Consider the following 14,029-nt stretch of genomic DNA (forward strand, 5'->3'; position numbering starts at 1 on the left):
AAAGTGCTACATAGTTTTTCCTTTTGTTTTAGAAAATTACTGGGACTCACCATGCCTGAATTAGGCATTTGCGCTTCCTGTACAATGAATGGAGGCGGAGAGGCTTCTAAAACTAGGATTCACAAAAATCACACTCTATGCAGTTCCCCACATAGGCTAGCCAAAGAATGATGTGGAAGAGAGGGACGTGTCCTAAGTCTCAGCCATTGTTAGGGAGTTTGGCACCTACAGCCAGGCCAGAGGAGGCTTCTCCCTCTGTGGAAACCCTCTCAGCATTAATAATCCTACACCATTTTTTGCAAGAAGCAGAGGAAGGAGAAGGACCTTCCTTTGTCATTGGAGCCCAGTGGCTCCAGGTTCAAAACCCCAGGTTCAAGTTCTCCCTCTACCTGAGTGGGAGAAGGGCTTTGTACAGGAATCTTCTACCTCTTAGGTGAGTGTCCTAATTGCTGGGCTGGGGAATATTTTGATGTGGGGCTCCCAGAATTTTTCATTAGAAAAAATCATTGGAGCAAGAGGACTGAATCCTGGGTTTCCACCGCTAACCAGGCTATCATCATTATCCTTCTCTCTCTTTTGTTTCCAATGACTCTTTCATTCAGAGCCCTGATCTGATAGGAGAGCTCTAAGCCTGCTTACTGGATCAAACTCTGCAGGCAAGTGAAGCCAAGGAGCATCTGTCTTTCCATGGTTCATTTATGGCAGTGGGGCGTAGGTGTCTAAACACTGAGGCTATGTCTACACTTGCAGCTTCTTGCAAAATTATGGCCGTTCTTGCACAAGAATCCACAGAGCGTCCATACTGCCACTCTTCCTCCCACTCTTGCGCAAGGAAATATACAGTACGGCGTGGTAAGAGAGGGCTTCTTGAGCAAGAGCTACGCTCTTTTTTAACAGGTGTAAGCCCTCTTGCGCGGGAACTCTTGCGCAAGATCACGCCAGTGTAGACGTAGCCTGAGAGTGCAGCTGGAGAGCACAGAGGCTAAAACAGAAGCACGAAAGAAGCTTTTACTACAAAAACTTGGGTGCTGAGTAATATTCCCTCTAATCTTTTCCATCCATTTGAGGATTTTTCATCCACGTGCAAAATACATTCTTTTATGTGTACTGAGGCATGCTTGAATATGCACTACCAGTAGAAACAAAACTTAGCTGTGGACTTTCTGCTAATCAGCTGAGCAGCATTTGAATCTCTCCTGAGCGGCTGCACACACACACATCTTTCAGGGAACACTGGTGCTGAGTGAGTTTAGGAGCCAACAGGGTTCAGTGGCAGCTAAGAGGTAGTTTTGTGAATCCCAATGGGGCCTGGTTCTGGGATTCAGGTGTTTAAAGTAGCAATTAGGTGTTTAAATCCTTTTGTGAATTTAAGTCTTAGGCTATAAAAATAATTTAATAAATCTTATTTGGTTTTGATGTTGTGCCCACGAAAGCTTATGATACCATCTCCGTTTTTTGTTTGTTTCGTGCTGCAGGACTGTTCATTGTTTAAGTTTTTTCTTTGATTTTGTTTTCTATGGCCTGGTTTTGCAAAATACATTTGTTTTTATTTTCCAAAGGGTCTGAAATAATATTCTACCAACTTCTCAAAGTGCACTTTATGATAAAAATCTTATTGACTTGATATCTTGTGGTCTGCCTCCATAATCCCAGAGGGGTCCAATTGGTATTTTGACAAATAATATGTCCTGGGGCATCACAGAAATGTAGAAGCTGACCAGTATGACTCTTTGAGTGCTAAAATTAATGAAGTTTGGTATTTAGGTTTTGTTATGAATTGAATATTCTGACCATGTTTCCTCAAAACTTCCTTAGCATCTTCCCAAGTAGAAAAATTAGGCTTTGATTATACAGTAAGTTCTGCACATGATGAGCCTGGTCTTAATAGTTGAATTTTTTGAGTTATTGAGAAGGAATCACTTTTCATGTAACACATTTACCCCTGTTTAACTCTCTCTACAGGCAGTCCCCGGGTTACGTACAAGATAGGGACTGTAGGTTTGTTCTTAAGTTGAATCTGTATGTAAGTCGGAACTGGCGTCCAGATTCAGCCGCTGCTGAAACTGACCGCCAGTTCTGACTTACATACAGATTCAACTTAAGAACCCCAAGTCAGCTGCTGCTGAAACTGATCAGCGGCTGATTCCAGGAAGCCTGGGGCAGAGCAACTCTGCCTCGGGCTTCCTGTAGTCAGCGCTGGTCAGTTTCAGCAGCGTCTGACTTGGGGACGCCTGGGGCAGAGCAGCTGGGGTGCTGCTGGGTTGCTCCAGTAGCACCGCTCCTCGCTCCTTGGCGCTACTGGACCACCCCAGCTGCTCTGCCCCAGGCGTCCTGATTCAGCCACTGCTGAAACTGACCAGCAGCGGCTGAATCAGGACCTGGGGCAGAGCAGCTGGGGTGCTGCCGGGTTGGTCCAGTAGTGCCCAGAGCAGCGCTGCAGGACCAATCGACAGCACCCCAGCTGCTCTGCCCCAGGGTCCACAACAAAAGCCTGGTCTGCTGGGAGGGGAGGGGGCACACTAGCTGCGCGCCCCCCCCCCCCCCAGCAGACCAGGGACACAGGGAGCAGAGCCGCAGCGGCAGCGGGGTGCCGCGCCTCTGAGGCTTTGCTCTGGCAAAGTCTCAGAGGCGAGGGACCCTGCCGCGGCTGTGGCTTCAGTCCCGGTGCCTGTGGTCTGCTGGGGACGGTCCCCAGCAGACCACAGGCACCGGGACTGAAGCCACAGCCGCGGCGGGGTCCCTCGCCTCTGAGGCTTTGCGCCGCTGCTGAGGCTTCCCTCCCGGTGCCTGTGGTCTGCTGGGGACGGTCCCCAGCAGACCAGGGGCACCGGGACTGAAGCCGCAGCAGCGGCGGGTTCCCGCGCTTCTGAGGCTTTGCTCTGGCAAAGCCTCAGAAGCGCGGGAACCCGCCGCTGCTGCGGCTTCAGTCCCGGTGCCCCTGGTCTGCTGGAGACGGTCTCCAGCAGACCAGGGGCACCGGGAGCAGCTTACGAACGGGGCTTTCTCGCCCCGGAGCTCGCAGGCAGCAATCCGACATAAGTCGGATCCGCGTAAGTCAGGGACTGCCTGTATTTCACCACTCCTCAGTGTTCATAATCATGTTTGCAAAGAGCTCTGAAGTTGTAAAGCAAAATATATATTATAACAACAACAACACAAGTTCAACCAAGAGTTTTTGAAATGATTATGAAACCTCTAAATGGGGATAGAAAGAAAATGTCTGTCAAGGTGTTAATTCCAGTTTTCTTGTATCTCTTTCTGAAGTAGCTGGTACCATGCACTTTCAGAAACAAAATGCAGAACTAGATGGACTGGTCCAGTATGGCAATTCCTATGCTTCTAATAATGATAGATTATTCTTAGTGGAAATGCAAATCTTAGTGGAAATGCAAATCTTCTTGGAAACAAAATCACTCTCTGATACTGGTGAAGTCCCTTGTTTTTACTCATAAAAACAGGGGAAGTTTATGCTGTAACAAAGTGAATAGCAAAATTCCTCTGATATATTATCAGCAAATGAATATTAAACTGAATGAGAGCTGTCTGGTCTTCATTGTAATCTTGTAAATATTGCTAGCTCTTTAAATTAGCAAAATTACTTCACATAAATTTCACTTGTTATTGTTCAGATCTGATCACTAAGAAATGGTCACTTTATAGAACACTGGAAAGCCCACTAATTAGCCTATTCTGCTTAACAAAATATACATTTTTACATATTGTACTTTTCAGGAGCTAGACCAAATAGTGGTATATGAACTGAAGACTGGCGGAGTTTTACTGCATCCAATATTTGGAGGAGGAAAAGAGAAAGACAAGTATGTTTGTTTAAACTATAAGTCATTGTAGGGTGTGTGTTTTATGAGGCCATTAATATATACTTTGTGTGTTGAGAGGCACAAGGCCAGAAACTGAAGGACTTCAGTTGCCTAAAGCCTTATAAAGTACATTGTGGGGGTAGTTTATCACTATTGTTTTATGAATCTCTAATTTTAAAATATAAGGACAGTGATTTTTATTGAATGTTTTAATTTTGCTGTGAAAATCAGGGACATGAGAGAAAAAAGGAGTTACAAACTTAATTCCTGCCATTTTTACAATGACTTTTTTAATCATTTTTAGGGGTTTTTTACACAAAATTTATGGTGAAATTGGTGACTGGATTTGATTTTCTTTGCTCTCTTGTTTCTGATACCATGTCTTGTTTTCTTCTCTTTTGATGCTGAGCCTTTGTCCTGTTAATTAGAAAAATGAAACTAAACAGCAGACCAGCTGTTAAGAACCACTGCCTACCAAGAAAAGGAGAATGTCTGGAATACTTTTCTGCATTCATCCATCTGCAGGAATGCTTTTTTGCTATTGAGTGTATACACATCCAGATTTTGTTTTGGTTTAAAATCAGAACTCATTGCCTCAGAATACCCATTTAATAATTGTACATTGATTTAAAAAAAAGAGAAAAAATAAAGATCTTTCAGAATGAGGACTGGAATGTAATTAACAACCAATTTCCTGCCTTAGTAATACCTCAACAACACAATGTTGTATGGCTGTTGACAGTCTCAGAATCAGCTTGCATGTGCATTCCAGGCCATTACTCCACTTTGCCTTCCAGCTCATGTTGGGTTTTTCTTTAATTCAGTGCCCTGCTTTTTCACAAATAGCAAAGCAGGCAAAGTAGTGAGCTGGCCTTGCTGCGCACACCTCTGGAAAACAAGGCATAGCTGTTATGTCTACTTTTAGGCTTCCTAGCCTGGTGGATATCTTGTTAAATTAAATAGGATGTGCCGGAGTGGAATTTGATTTAGTGTTGGAGTTCTTTTGTTTTTGTTTTTTATTGGCAGCTAAAATTGTAACAGCAACATATTCTCCACTTCCGAGAAGCTGACTTCAGATGAGTGGGGCTTGGGGAAGCCACTGAAAAAAAAATATTGCATGTTTTGAAAGCCAACAAACTGCTTTATGTTGTAACCTCATTAGTTTCAATGGACTCACTCTGGATTTAGAATTGTGTAACTGAGAGTACCTTGCTCTAAAGTGCTTAAAATTGTAAGTGTTCCCATTACATGCAATTCTGATCCCTGGTTAGGAATTAAATGGACACTAGGGATGTGATAGTGTATTTGTTTAAATGGCTAACCTTCACAATTACAGTAAAGGGCATTCCCCCCTGCTCCCGCACTGCCTCTGATACAGAGGCATTGGGGGGGAAGGGTAGGCGGCTCTGTGGGAACCAATGCTCGCAGGGAGCCAGCTGAAAAGCTGTTTCCTCATGAGTACCAGCTCCTGCCTGCTCCTTTCTCCCTTCGTACTGCTGCCTCTGATACAGGGTGGGGCTGGCAGTTACACGTTTACCAAAAAACCCGATTTTTAAAACCCCGATGGATACCATCTATATAAAAATGACATTTCTTTCATAAAATCATAATATATATAATGCCTTTCATTAGAGTATTAGGTCATTTTATACCTTTGATATAAATTAAACCACTATTATTAATCTCTTAAATTTTAATAACTAAAACAGATGTTGCTATCTAAATATAAATAGGAAGCAGGCTCTGTAGTTAAGACACCCTAAATAATTAAAAACATTGACTCCAAATGTATTTCAGTTTTCACTTAGAGCAAAATCGTACATTGTTATTGTATGCTGCAAAGAATCAGTATGATGAAGAGTCTTTTTTGGTCTTTGGTTGTTAAGAGCTGTCATTCTGTGAAATTTACTAGGATGTCAGGGAGATGGGGAAAGCTAATTAGACACCCAGTTCTCAGAGATACCTTTGGGAAAGAAAATTAACTCTGTTGTTCATGGCTGTAGGAACTGACTAGAAAGATCGCTCACTTAATTCTCAGGCATCCTAGTGAAGAAGAGTTAAGTTTTAGCACTGATGTTTCCCTCTCAATAGCTAGTTGGAATGTGGCCAAAATACAGTTAATTTCCATAGTTACTTTTGAGTCTTTTTCATTAAGAAAAACCTATTTTTTGCAAATACATCTAATTCACTCACAGCAAACACAATTATTACTAGTTCTAGATTCAAATGGTTTTCTTTAAATCCTGAGAAGAGAAACAATACAGTTTATTGCAATAGGAATATGTGTTATAAAGTAAAGCTGCATATCGATTAAATGGGCACTTCATCCTTCTTTACATCCCACAGATTATGGCTCTTCTTGGACAGTCTTGATTGTGGGGTTGCTAGCTTTACAGTGCTTAGCTGCTACAAAAATCCAAGTAGATTCAAATGACCTCTCAGTTTCTTGAGATAGGGAAAATAAGAAAATATAGACAATGCGTGCAGGTTTACAATGCATAGCTGGGGTGTGTATGTGAACATAAAATATTGTCAGTATCCTGTCACATAAGTCAGTATCACTATTGGATTTGAGTTAAATCACGAAAGTAGTGCAAAAACCATTAGTCTTTATAGATGCTGTAAAAGGTTCCAAAATGTGGTTGCCTTCATGTTTATAATTTCCAGTTAAATTCAAGGCAAAAGATAAGGAAAGAAAAATGTGTTACTTAAGATAACAAGAAGTTTGGGAATTCTTAAATTCTCATGTTAGGCTGGGCTCATGTAAAGTAGGAGTTGGAACAACAGACAAGGAGCCAAATGATGGTCTGCTGGCATAGCACTAGTTACTGTGCCTCCTTCAGATGCATGGAGATACTTTCTCTCCAAGGCCAGGAGATTCTCATAAGGTGAATTTTTCCTTGGCTGGCTGTTTATCCAAAAGGTGAGGCTTCTTAGCTTAGTCGTTGATTCTTAAGATTTACAATTTTGCTCACTCTGCTTTGCATTTTCTCCTCTGTCTATCAAGTTTGGAAAAAATAGGTGGAAGGCCTGCTTTGAAGCCATGCAAGTTTGAATTAGGTCATTGCTCATGAGCATAAATCTGGGAAATTTTAAAGCAGCAATTTAAAAATATTCTATGTTTTCCACATCACAGAGGTTGTTGATCTGTGACCCCCCCCCCCCCCGCCCCCCTCCCAAAAAAAATGTAAAAAATCCAGGTACATAACATCACTTTTGGGTTGAATGTCTTAAGAGGTCACCAGTTTATGGAACGTTCAGTATAAAACACTTTATAAAAAGGGCAAAGCTCTAGCACAATCAAACAAGCCATTGAACATGAATTCATCAGCCAAACAAAAATAAATTCAGACTTATACAATTTATCGGCTGTAGGTCCTTCTCTACTAATTAAAAACAGGCAAATGTTCTTATTTTTCTCACAAATAAGGTAATTAGAGTAACTTCTATTTTTGAACTGGGCTATAGATCAAGCAGCTTATTTTTAAAAGTTATTTTAAATCTTATCAAGAAGAAGCCCATTTAAAATATAAAGTCTGTATACCACACAAGCTATTTTCCTCACGAATGAAGGAAAATGTCTGCCACGTGGTGGGTGGCTGCCACAGCTGAAGCCAGCTGTTCAAGGCATCTCTGTAGTTCTCGTAACTCATGCACCCAATTCTCCTCTTCTCCCCTCCCGCCAAGCCTCCTCACAGTGCCAGCCCCCATTATTAGCCCCCTCCCGAGAGCCCCCCTGTGCCAGCTCTGCCCCTGTAGCCCTCCCACTACTAACCCCGCACCCAAAGCCCCCCAGTGCCAGCTCCCCACCCCAGTGTCCCCCCCAGTGTCAGCCCCCCGTTTCTTAGAACCCCTCCACCTCCACCCAGAACCCTCTCCAGCACTAGTTCCACTCCTGGAGCCCACCGTGCCTGCCCTGCCCCCCCTCACGTACCCCTGCACCGCCTCCCAGCCACCAGCTGAGTGCTGCTGCCTGTGTTACAGCTGCTCTAAGGCTGCTGTGTCGGGATCCACATGGCCCTCTTGCCACACAGCAAACTGCTGTTCCATGTCCGGGAGGAGACCCTGGCCCTGCCTGGTGCTGGTTGGCTGAAAGGCGGGCCAGGACACACCTCTCCCAACAGCTGCAGTGAGAAGGGAAACGCTGGGCGGTGTACCCTAGCCCCAGCCTCCGCAATAGGCCTGGCACCTCCGCAATAGGCCTGGCACCAGCCGGTGACCCAGCAGTTTGGAACCACTTGTGTATAGAATAAGAGAGGATATGCTGCGTTGTGTGGTTTAAACAAAAATCTGTTTTCTAGCTATTTTACAATTTATGAGCAGCTTTACTGCAGAGATTGGCTTTCAAATGAAACTGCAATTACTATATATTTAAACAAAGATTTATTTGGAAAGCATACAGTTATTTCAATCAAATTGCTTTTAAATGAAGGATGGGGGCCCAAAGCTATGGACAGTTCTCAGTAGTCTGATGACGTACTTCCTTTCCACCATGGTTTATTGCTGGACAACTACATTACTGTTCAGGGCTCCCAACAGAAACGCTGGGCCATTGGGCAAGGTGGGGAAGTGGCTCTAGGCACTTCTGAGGTGGAAGGGGTGAGTTTGGGGGCCAGACTCCCTCAGCCAACCTTTCAGCGCTACCCAACCTGCGCTGCTCTGGTGGCATTTTAAAGGGCCATGGGTAGCTGTCCCTTTTGACCCCTATTGGCAGCCTTGGGTGCTCCATTCTGCTGCATTTTCATTTTCCTCAATATAATAATGGCAGGGAGCTCTCAGCTGCTGCTAGTGCAGCAGCTGTGGGAAATCATGGGTCCTTTTAAGTTGTCTGAGCCCCTAGGCAATTAGCTCCTCCCCCCCCCCCCAGCAGTAGCCTGTTACTACTCCAACTGTAGTTTTCTCTCACTTTATTCTCTGTACTGCTCTTTGTACTATGCATAACCTATCTCTATGCTATAAAAATTGTAGACTTTTTCATAAGTAAGCCCATGGTGCATTGTCGTCTTAAATGAGTAGAAATCTGAATAAATACTGCATATCTTGTTTACCAGTAACTGTTGTGGACTTTTTGCCATCAATTTCAGAACAGAAAATACATTAAATTATTTTGATTTAATGTTTCAGCCCTGCATCGCATCTACATTTTTCTATAAAACACCCTCACACATTGTCCTGGGAATATTACACTATGTTCCAATGTAAAGCCCATCTTGTTATGAGATTGATAGAAAACAGGATCAGTATGGAGTTCATGCTACAAGTAGGTGGTTAATGCTTATATAAGGTATATTCAACTTTTTATCTTTAACTGCAATTATGTTCTTGAAAGTGACTTTTTAAAAATCACGGGGTTTCATTTTTGCTCATGTGTCTCTCTAACTTCAAAATAAAATGTACTCCTAGTACAAGTAAACTGAATTATGATGCAGGGTTTGGCTATTCCCTTCACTGACACAAATAGGAATAAAGGCTCTGAACCCCAAATTATCTCCTAAGTGATATCTTCAGAATTTCATTGCCTCCAGTAGAGTTAGTGCTTGAAACTTAGTAAACAAATTTTTTTGCACAAAAAAGAGAACAGCCAGGATCCTGGCCTATGATGGGCTCCTCGCATCATTATTATAACTAAATAATAAACCATAACAATTAGAATGGATCTTGTGCTCTTAGCTCTCTTGGCTTTGCAGGATTAACAGGAGCATATAAGTATATATATAAAGTACTTGAGTAGGAAATTGCAATTTTTACATCATAAAGTTGGATTTTACTTTGAACAGTTAAATACTTGTGAGATTTCTATTTCTCTTTACATTTTACGATTTTATAATTAAAAATGTGCCATTGTTAATAATGGAAGACACAGAATAGCTGAGAACTCTGAATGCAGTCATCTTCTCTTGTCACTAGAGATGTTTTTTCCTATTCAACAATAGGGATAATGATAAAATACTGTATAGGACAAAACATGCAACTCTAGCTCTTGTTTGAATTGGGGATAACAGCAGCCTATAGTCTGTTCCTTCATATACTATCCAAACGGCAACTTATCATTTATAGTCATTTAGAAGAAAAGTCAACCCTGATATGCACTTTAAATACAGCAGTTTACTGTCCTGAGAAATAAATTCAGTGACCTATTTTACAATAGATAGCCTTAGAAGTTCATTTTTTTTATAGCAAAGGTACAATCAAGTTTTAAATAGACTTTTAGTTGGAACACAGTAATGTACTACATGAGATAAAATCATAAAAGATTTTTTTATAAGGATGCACACACAATGAAGTTAGTTATTGGAGAATGCATCCTTATGTGTAAAAGAGAGATAAAGGATAATCTCTACTTTTTTATATGTGTTATCACATTTGTGAAAAAGAAAATGATTGTTGTTGATGGTAACCTTAACTATAAGCTCTCAAAGCATTATAGTCCTGTGCTTTAGAAAGGCTTATAGCTAGATAATAGATACTGAAATTCATTTCTGCATTCAACTCCATGTAAATTTATTAAAAAGCTGCCTGTTAAAGTATGATTGATGATGGGTGGTGAGCAAAGATGAGAAACAGTAAAATAGTGTTTAGCTTCCTTTTTTTTCCTTTTCATTGTTTGTTAATAAGATAATGTTGATACTGCAGCTTCCTTTGAATTAGGTCTCTGACCTGTTACTAGCAACCTTGTTTCTGCATTTGACTGCAAAATCCAACTTCAGATAGTGACAACATGAGTTTCTGAAATCCCCTTTTTAAGGGATTTTTTAAGGTAAATGTTTCAGTATGAGCTGATTGGTATTAATGTTTCTTGAAGACAACCAAGATAAAAATATCATGTAATTCAGTATTCAAATATGTTAAAAAAATTCTGTCATTTTAGGTTTTCAACAAATTGTTGAGTCTGGCCAGCACTGCCTCGTCTCAGAAGTTCCAGTCTCACATGTGGAGTCAGATGCTGGTTTCCACATCTGGATTTTTGAAATCCATCTCTAATGTCTCTGGCAAAGACATCCAGCCTTTAATAAAGCAGTGGGTGTATCCTTTTCATTCTAGTTCTGGATTGTTAAAGTGAGAACAAATGTAGCTTTTCATTGGCACTATTAAAGGAATGTGCAGAAAGATATGAAATACCTAAATTTTAAAAAGAGTTAGAAACAAAGGGATTTGCATTACAAATGGGCACAAACTATTTATTCAAATTCCTTTCATAGTAACTTACAGTATGCTGTCTTTTTCTGGGTGCTTTTTGCTTTTCAAGACTAGAAGGAGTTGCAGTATTTGTCAGTTTTACCAGTAGTGAAATTATTATGAAAGAAGCACGTGCACTCTGGTAGAAAGAAAGGCCAAACTATTCTACAAAGAGCCGGAGGTACTGCCCATAGAAATATGCTGAAGTCTGACATGGTAAATGCTTAAATGTCTGGTGCATTTTTAGCTGTGATTTCTAGTAAATCACTGTGGCAACAGTAACATGGGATAGCAGATTGATAGCTGAAAACAGACTAGTAATAAATAACTTGGGATGGCTGGTGTTAGTGTTATAAACTTGTTGATAATAGTTCATGCTGATAATATATGCTCATACTCAGTGGTGTTTCAGATCCCCATGAAGTTAGTTTGGAAACAGTACTTTTTCAGATCAATGTGAGCCCTAATATAACAGAACTTTAAAAATAAATGTATCTGTTTCGTTCATATTTTATTCATTCATTATGAAAGGGACAAGATAAGTGAGATAATGCCATTATTGGACCAACTTCTGTTGCTGAAAGAGACAAACTTTTGAGCTTCTTGGAGCTCTTCATGTTGGGGACGGTAACCAAAGGATCTAATCTAAAGAAAATTTGAGACAGATTGTTATGGCTAAGGACCTCACACGTGCCATATAATTGTACTGTCTAAGTAGAGAAAACTCAGTTTAATGTATGTGGGAGTTATTCATTTGTTCTGAGTTTTCCCATAAGTAATATTTTATATAACTGAGTACACAAAAACACCCCAAGGCAAGATTACTCTTCCACAATACTATGATAATACATACATATCTATATGCTTCCAAGTAATTTTAGAGCATATCACATTTCTGTAGTGAAATATTTCATAATGGATTTTAAGGATATTAGAATTTAACCAGTTAACAGGTTACTGATAAGATTATGCTTATTGGTTAATGTTACCTGCTAAATGCTGCCCACCTGGAGAGTTGGCTGCATCTCCCCGCCATGACTTTTCATTTAAATTTGGAGCTCATAGGAGGGCCTCGTCCTGGCACGCACAGGATCCTGGCAGCTGGCTTCACTGAGGCTCTACATTTGAATGTGGAGCCAGCACTGGAGACACAAATGGGGGAGGAGGGGAACAGAGCAGCGCTAAGGATGGAGAGGAGCTGGGAAGGGCTCCCTCCTTGCCCCCTGTGGTAGCTGATCCAGTCCCTGCTGCACCACACCTCCTAAGAGGGTAACATCCCTCAGTTAGGGTACCTTTGTGCTAGATGATACTCAAGAACATCTATGGGAGTGCGAAATAATACAGCTTTGCATTATGACTTGTTTTTTATTTTGTCAGTGGAAACTATTTACTGCCTTTCACAGTACTAAGTATTCTGTCAATAATTCATTTTGTTGAGCTTTCTGCATATAAAAATTTCAATAAGACTTTTTAAAAATATTCCTGAGGTGCTTCCTTTGCATGCTGCTTTTATCTCTCATTGATAGGATGGAAGGGAGTCCAACATATTTTTACCCTTCCACTTTTCTTTGGATTTCTTTGTACTGTGACATTCAAATATAAAACTAGTGCAAAGCATGAGACTATAAACCTTATAAAAGTTATTTTTATTTATAAATACTATCTTTTGTCCTTCAAGATTCCTATACAGTTTATTAGGGATCAGAGTAGTGTGGTAAAATTTTATGGCAGTTTTGCATTTAATAGAAAACGAAATGTATTGGAATTGGAAATAAAGCAAGACTATACTTCTCCTGGGACCCAGAAATACGTGGTAAGGACCATTTTCCATAGTTTGTTTGCAAATCATTATTGATATACATTTATTTCTGTATACACATTTATTAATATTAGGTTTACATTTATATTAGATGCATTAATTTCTAATACTAATAATGAAATTATCTTAATTTTTTTCAGGGTCCTCTTAAAGTGACAGTGCAAGAACTTGATGGATCTTTCAACCATACATTGCAGATAGAAGAAAACAGTCTTAAGCATGATATACCTTGCCATTCTAAAAGTAGAAGGTAAGAATTAAAGCTACAGAATGCTGATGTTTTATACAAAGTATTTATAAAAATTGCTGGTGCAATAAATGGGAAATTGCAAGATTTTAATACTTCTTTTAGTAAATTAAATATTGATAATCTTTTTGTATAATTTACCAATTTTGTGACAATACAGTCATAGGCAAAAAAGGACCACTAGATCATTTAGTCCAGGGATGGGCAAAATATTTAGTCCAGGGGAGGGCAAAATATAGCCCATGGGGCAGATCCAGCATGCTAAGCTACCAAATCCAGCCCATGGTCCAGCAGGAGCTTCCACCAGGCTCCTCTGTTCCCTCACTCCACATGCCACCACTGCAATGATCGTGTGCTTCTGCGAATGCTGCAAGTCCGAGATCAGGTGGGGGAGAGGCTTTGTGCACTGCCCCAGCCCCTAGTACAATCTTGCAGCTTCCATTTGCTGGAAACTGGAAGCTGCCTATTTGCAGGACAGGCTGTGCACAAAGTACCCATCCCTCTGGGCACACAGCAACTGTATATGGCCCCTGCAGCTGGGGGCAAGACAGACAGTCTGCCTGAGGGATCTGCTGGGCTGCTGGCCAGGAGCCACCTAGGTGAGTGCTGCCTGGCAGAACTTGTCTCTGGCATCCCATCCACCAACCCTCTGCAGTCTTGCCCCATGTAACCTAAGCACTCTTCTCCCCCACTCCTGCACTCCTCCTCCCTCCCAGACCTTGCACCCCAATCCCCTGCCCTTGGTCACAACCCAAATCTCTGTACTCCCTTCTGCACTCATGTACCAGATCATATCCCCCTCCTAGACCCCGCACTCCTGTCCCAGGTCACAACCCCTTCCATCCAAACTCTGTCCCAGATCCCACACCCTCTCCTGCACCACAGTCCCTTACCCTTCTGCACCCAACATCCATCCCAGACCCTGCATCTCCTCCATTAATATAATGGAAAAGTGCAGCCCTTGTCCAC

General features: G+C 41.3%; 1 protein-coding gene across 2 annotated transcripts in view; it reads left to right on the forward strand.

The window, feature by feature from the left end:
- Positions 1-14,029, forward strand: part of TAF2 (TATA-box binding protein associated factor 2) — a 113,729-nt gene that overhangs the window by 33,995 nt on the left and 65,705 nt on the right. For both annotated transcript variants that reach the window (XM_014577326.4, XM_014577327.4), the window contains 5 exons: positions 3,733-3,818; positions 8,943-9,078; positions 10,687-10,841; positions 12,693-12,807; positions 12,954-13,063. In XM_014577326.4, the coding sequence (XP_014432812.1) occupies positions 3,733-3,818; positions 8,943-9,078; positions 10,687-10,841; positions 12,693-12,807; positions 12,954-13,063 (602 nt within the window). The remainder of the gene's footprint in view (positions 1-3,732; positions 3,819-8,942; positions 9,079-10,686; positions 10,842-12,692; positions 12,808-12,953; positions 13,064-14,029) is intronic.

The sequence above is a fragment of the Pelodiscus sinensis genome, chromosome 2, assembly GCF_052426305.1.
Source record: "Pelodiscus sinensis isolate ZL-2025 chromosome 2, ASM5242630v1, whole genome shotgun sequence".
NCBI classification, from domain to species: Eukaryota; Metazoa; Chordata; order Testudines; family Trionychidae; genus Pelodiscus; species Pelodiscus sinensis.